General features: G+C 50.1%; 1 protein-coding gene across 1 annotated transcript in view; it reads right to left on the bottom strand.

The window, feature by feature from the left end:
• Nucleotides 1-2,066: 2,066 nt before the first annotated feature.
• The window catches only part of HIF3A (hypoxia inducible factor 3 subunit alpha), a 31,034-nt gene continuing 26,878 nt past the window's right edge, over nt 2,067-6,222 (bottom strand). The window contains 1 exon segment of the mRNA XM_029210163.1: nt 2,067-4,745. Within this exon segment, the coding sequence (XP_029065996.1) occupies nt 4,648-4,745 (98 nt within the window). The 3' untranslated portion in view covers nt 2,067-4,647.

Below are 6,222 nucleotides of genomic sequence, written 5' to 3'. Positions count from 1 at the left end.
GAGCCGCAGAAGTTTCTCGGGGTCTTAAAGTGGGATTTCCCTGCCGTCTTCTCCCGTTGGTAGGTGGGTTGCGAATGCTGCTGGTGGGTGTGGCTTTTCTGCGAGGCACCACCATGCCCAACGCGGAACCGGAGCCGGGGGTCAAGTCCTTCTGTCAGTCTACCTGCGTGACCTTAAACAAAGAAATCTTCCCTTCCTCTCTAGGGCCTCACTTACCTCTCTGAAAAATGGGCGGTTTCTCAAACCAACACCAGAAAGGGCCAGTGTTTCTAAGTTATTAATTAAAGGTGCCCTGGATCCCCTAGTCCCGAGCTAGGCTTAGAAGTTTGTTGCACCATCTCCTTTCTCCTTCCTCGCCCCCCAGTCACCAGCCTTCCATGGCTCCTCAGTGCCCTTAGGAGAAAACCCAGACTTTTTCTGATGACCTAAGAGACCCTGAGTAGTTTAGCCTCAGGCAACATCTCCAGATGCCACTCCCATCCCCAGTCTTCATTCACGGTACACCATTCCAGACTATCCTTCCTAAACCCACAGCCGCTACTCAATACCGAACTGTAGCACTAAATCCTTTAAGGCCCTGCTCTGGCTCCTCTCCTGGAGATAGCACAAGCTCTCCCACCCCCAAAACTTCTTGTCCTGGCAATCTGACCCTACCACATCCAACAATCACCCGAGAAGGTAAATACTAGTATCGTCTCCATTTTACAGATAAGGACACTGAGATTTGCAGAGGTCAACGTATTTGCCCAAGGTCATACAATAAGAAAGTGGCAGAGCCAGAACTTGAACCTGTCCCACCTAATTCCTGTGCTCTTAATTGCTACTCTACTGTTCCTGTATGCTCCAGAGCCTACGCTGTGGGTTAGATTTTTTTTTTTTTTTGGTGTGTGTGGGAAGAATGCCATAATGGATTTGAATCCTGGATCCTGGATTCGAGTACAGCACAGCCCTTCCCTGCTGTGTGACCTCGGGCAAGTGATCATCCTCTTTGAACCTCAGTTTCATTCACTGCAAAATGGGGATAATAACTGCCTATTGTATAGGATTAGAGGAGAGTTTGATAAGATCACATAAGTAAAGTGACAGAGGGCCTGACACAGTGTAAGTACTTTTTATATCCACTCCGAAGTACTCAAAGTGGGACAGAGTACCTAGAGCTGATGGGGGGTGGGGCGGGCAGCTCTCAGGAGGTTGTGGGAGGACCTCACCCAGCTGAGGTAGGCAGGGAAGACTTCTTGGAGGAGGGGATGTCTGAACCGAGATCTAATGTATGAGTAGGAGATTATCAGGTGAAGAGAGGGGAGAAGAGAGAAAGGCATTGAAGGCAGAGGGAACAGCAAGTGCGAAGGCTTAAAAGTGGCTTTCTTTTTTTTAATTTTTATTTATTTATTTATTTATTGCCACACCGCGTGGCTTGCGGGATCCTAGTTCACCCCAAGCAGGGATTGAACCCGGGCAATGGCAGTGAAAGTGCCAAGTCCTAATCACTGGACCACCAGGGAGTCCCTAAAAGTGGTTTTCTTCCTTTGAAAAGATTACTTTGTGGAACACAGGAGAGGGGTTATAAGGGTGACATGACAGAACAGGCACACCCGTCCACACAGGAAGCTGTAGACACAAAACCTCTCTTTGGCACGTGTGCACGCGCACACACACACACTCAAGTACAGAGGATCATGTCACAGAGACAATACACAGAATTATACTGTCACACAGTCCCATACGTGCATCTAGAATCACACCACCACACAGACAACACACAGGTACCAAAACAAAAAATCGCAATGCCTCCTACACTCAGGAACACAGAAATCCACAGTAATGAGGAACACACATAAGGCTGAGCCATTTCACCCAGACAGTAACACATGTAGGAGGAATTACAACCCTCCCCACACACAGGTTCACAGAATTATGTCACAATGACCCACACAGAATGAAAACATCACCAGACACACAACGTTACATAGACCTATATCACAAAGTGACATGGACACCCAGTCAGCCGGTGCACCCCCACCCCCTGAAGCGACCCCACAGATGAGTCAACACACAGAGCTCTGGTGCCTACCAAGGTGAGATCTTTATGGGGGTTTAGAGATCAGTGGGTTTCAGAGCCAGCATGGCTGGTCCAGTCCCTTCCCCTCCCCCAGCCCACACAGTTCCCTCCATAGAGGGCCTAGGTCACCCGCTGAGAGAGAGAGGGGTCAGACCCTTCCCCTCATAGCACCGATCTGGACAGGCCATCCCTTGACAAAACAGTGAGAAGTGCCTTCCATAAAGGGGGTGAATTGGGTTGAGAGAGGGAGGCCTTTTCCTGTGGGAGACCGAGAATAGCACCATCGTCGACAGAAGGTTGGGGGAAGGGGACGGGGACACATAGGTGGTGGAGTACTGAGGAGTCCTGGCCTCTCTCCCCACCCCATGATATGCAGATAGGGCTGTGCGTGTGCCTGTGCGGCTGGGGAAGTCACCTGGATTATGAGGGAGCCCCAGGTTCCCCAGATACCTGGGGTTAAGTAATAGTAAGTACATATCTGAGGGCTGAGGTGGGGAGGGAGGGGGTTCTAGGACAGAGAACTTTTAGGGATATGAGACTGAGAATGGAGAGGCTTGAGCATGAAGTCCATTAGCTCAAGGGCCTGGCGGGTAGGGATCTGGGATGGGAAGACTGAAGGCAGAGAGTAGTAATCAGAGCAAGTTGAGTTGGGCGGGAAGCCCAGAATAGAGTTAGGAGGGTGGGGTCTGGAGTGAGGGAGTCAGAGGTGTTACGATTCAGAACTAGAGGAATCTACAGGGCAAGGTCCAGGTTCTAAAATCAGAAGCCTTTGGAGGCTGAGTTCTAGAGCCAGAAGAATTTGGATCTGAAATCAGAGGCACTTGGACGCTGTGAGGTCTAGAACCAGAGATACAGAGTAAGGACTAGAATTTGAAAAAGTCTGAAGACCAAGTTCTAGGACCAGAGGGATTTGGGAGTTGTAAGGTCTAGAATCAGGAATTTAAAGCTGTAAGGTCTAGAATCAGAAGATGTTTGAAGGCTGAGTTCTAGATACATGGTAGTTTGGAGTCATAAGATGTGGAATGAGGGGCAATTGGAGATTGTGAGGTCTAGAACCAAGGAAATTTGTAGGACGAGGTCTGGAATCAGAAGACATTTGAAGCCCATTACTAGAACCAGAAGAAAGGGAGATCATCAGATCTGAAATCAGAGGGCCCTGGAAATTGCAAAGTGTAAAGGTTGTATAGTCCAGGACCAGTCAGTGGTAGCGATGATGGGGTCGAGAGCAAAAGAGAACTGGAACATTGTGTCTGGTTCTGAAAGGTCCAGACACGAAACCCATAAGGTCAAGACATGAAACCCATTTTACTTCTTTTTGATGGGAGAAGCAAGTCTCGAGTGCAGAGTTGAAAAGGGATGAGCTGGGCATCATGAATCAAAATGATTGAGACATCACAAAGTCTAGATTTGGAACGAAATGCATTACAGATCAGGAAGACTAGAACCAATTCCAAGCTTGGGGATGTGGGGTTCCAAAATCAGAAGAAATCTGGTTGTAAGAGCTGGAATCAGCAGGAGTGGGAGCATGCGCCTTTGAGAACAAGGGAGACCTGTGGGGAGAGCTCTAGAACCAGAGGGTTCTGGTGGTCCTAGGCCTGAGGGAGTTGTGAGGCCTAGAACCAGACAACTTTGGAGAGCGTGAAGTAGAAAGATAGAGTTGGAGATTGTGAGGTCCAGAAGGAGAAAAAGCTGAGGACGGTGAGATCCGGAATCACAGCCGTTTGGAGGATGCAAGGTCTAAACCAGACCACGTTGGGGGTTGTGCAGCCTAGAACCAGAGAAGGCCGGGAGTGGCACAGTCTAGAACCAGAGTAGGTCGAAAGCTGTGTGGTCTAGAACCACAGAGGGTTGGAGGTGGCATGGTCTGGAAGCAGAGGTCGGAAGCTACACCTGGGATAGGAAGACCACCTATGGAGTCGGGGTCCAGGTCAGGCAGGAGCCAGCAGAAGTCCAGAGCGGAGGGGTGGGCAGAGCTGGATGGCCGCTTGGGAGGCTAAGGGCTCACTCAATCAGGAGTCGCCGGGGGTGAGGTCTGGCCCAGAGGCCTCCCGTCCCCATTGACACCTGAGTTGGTGGGAAGATCAGAGTCCCACATTCTTGTGGACCCCAGGCAGTTCGTAGCGATGAAAAACATATCACGAAAGCAACAAAAATAAAAATAAGAATGAAAGAAAGATGGATGGAAAACAAGGTGCTTCTGGTTATCAATACTCCCCCAAGCCCAGAAATGCAGACCTGAGCCCCAAACTCCCCCACCCCTAATTACCGAAAATAAAGCCAAGAGAATTGGAGAAAAGGATGAGGTAACCGGTACTGAGAACCCCAAGGGAAGTCCTGAGAGAAGCAGGAGGGGGCCAGGGACCCCCTCCCAGAGGTCACTGAGCTGAGACCACCCCGGAGCACCCCCAGACAGTGGGGGTGGGGCAGAGGGGTGGGGACTGAGGTAGGCCTGAGGCGGGCGGGGGTCACCGAGAGGAGAGAGGGAGCCCCTCTCCCGGCACCTCCATCCTGTGCATTGGCTGCCGGCTTGGAGTATGATTGACGTCCTTTCTTGTGGGGGGAGAAGGGAGGTGGGAAGAGGACCTGGCTCAGTTGGCCTGGGCCAAGCCTGCCGCTGGCTGAAAGTGGCTCCTGGGCTGGGCGGTGTCCTCGTCCGGGTAGAGAGAGAGCAGGGAGGGGCCCAGGCCTGTGGGGGAAGATGGAAGGTAAACCAGTGAGGAGTTACCACCCAATCACCCAAACCCGTCTTCAGACAGTTAAGAGCATCGCTGGTGAGGCAGGCATGCCCGGATTCAAATAGGAGTGAAATCTTGGGCAAGAGCTGTTCTCTGAATCTCAGGCGTCCTAATGTTAAGAAGCCTGGAGCCAGATGCCACCTGAGTTTGAATCCAGGCTCTGCTATTTACTTGCTGTATGAACTGGGACAGGTGACTTTACCTCTGTGTGCCTCAGTTACCTCATCTGTAAAATGGGCTAACAACAATACCTCCCCTGCCTCCCACAGGGCTGTCAGTGAGGAGTAAATGAGTGAATCCATGTAAAGCGCTTTGAACAGCGCCCAGTGAGCTGTGGTCATCTGGGAAACAGGGATACTTAGACCTACTTCACTCATGAGAATTCACTCATTCAAAAAATATTTGTTGAGCACCTACTCTGTGCCAGGCACTGGAGACACAGTAGTGAACAGGATAAATGAAACTTCCTGCCCTCGTGGGGCTGACATTCCAGTGAGGGACGTCAATTGGATCATGTATGTAACAGACTGAGCACAAAGCTTGGCACAGAATGAGCTCTAGATAAATGTTAGCTCTTCAATTACAAATATGTACTGAGGCCCTGCTCTGTGCTCAGCCTTGCACACACGGTGAAGCATGATGACCAAGACAGGCCAGGCCCCTGCCCTGTGAGGAGCAGACAGACAGTAATCAAATAATGTTACAAACTCCTATGCGAACGTGGACTGTGATGAGTGTTTCAAACCATAGCTTGGGAAATGAGGGAAGGCTCTGTGGGAGGAGTCGTATTTGATCTGAGATCTAAAGGATGTGGTAATTAGACAAAGAACGGAGGGAAAAGCATTCCAGGCAGAGGGATCAGCATATGCAAAGGCCCTGAGGCAGCCTCCTCAAGCAAGATGACTTCAAAGTCCTCACAATGCCCCACAGTGGCCCTGTGGAATCTGCTTCTCTCCTCTCTTCTCTGTGCTTTAGCCACACTGGCCTGATTTTTCCCCATAGAAGACAGATACACTCCCACCTCAGGACCTTTGCATTTGCTGTTCCCTCTGCCTTGGATGCTGTTCCCCCAGAAATTGTCACAACTCACTCCCTCACCTCCTTAAGGTCTTTGTTCAAATGGCACCTTCTCAGTGAGACCACCCCTAATCATACTGTTTAAAATGGAAATCCCCCCACCACAGAACTCCTTTTTCCTCTGCACACATTATTTTCATCACGTGTACTCTTTATTGCATTTGTTTCTTTGTTCTGGACTGTCTCCCTCACTAGCATGTCAGCTCTATGAGGGCAGGGGTTTCCGTGTGTTTTGTTCCCAGTTTTGTCTTCAGCTCTTAGGACAGTGCCTGGCACTTACTGTGTGTTTAGTGAATATTTGTTACACACATGAAGGAAAGAATGAATTAAAGGATAGTGACTGTGGCTGAA

The sequence above is a fragment of the Monodon monoceros genome, unplaced genomic scaffold (genome assembly GCF_005190385.1).
Source record: "Monodon monoceros isolate NGI ecotype Baffin Bay Population unplaced genomic scaffold, NGI_Narwhal_1 Super_Scaffold_10, whole genome shotgun sequence".
Lineage (NCBI taxonomy): Eukaryota > Metazoa > Chordata > Mammalia > Artiodactyla > Monodontidae > Monodon > Monodon monoceros.
The sequence above is the reverse complement of the archived record's forward strand: the minus strand, read 5'-3'. Positions and strand labels throughout refer to the sequence as shown.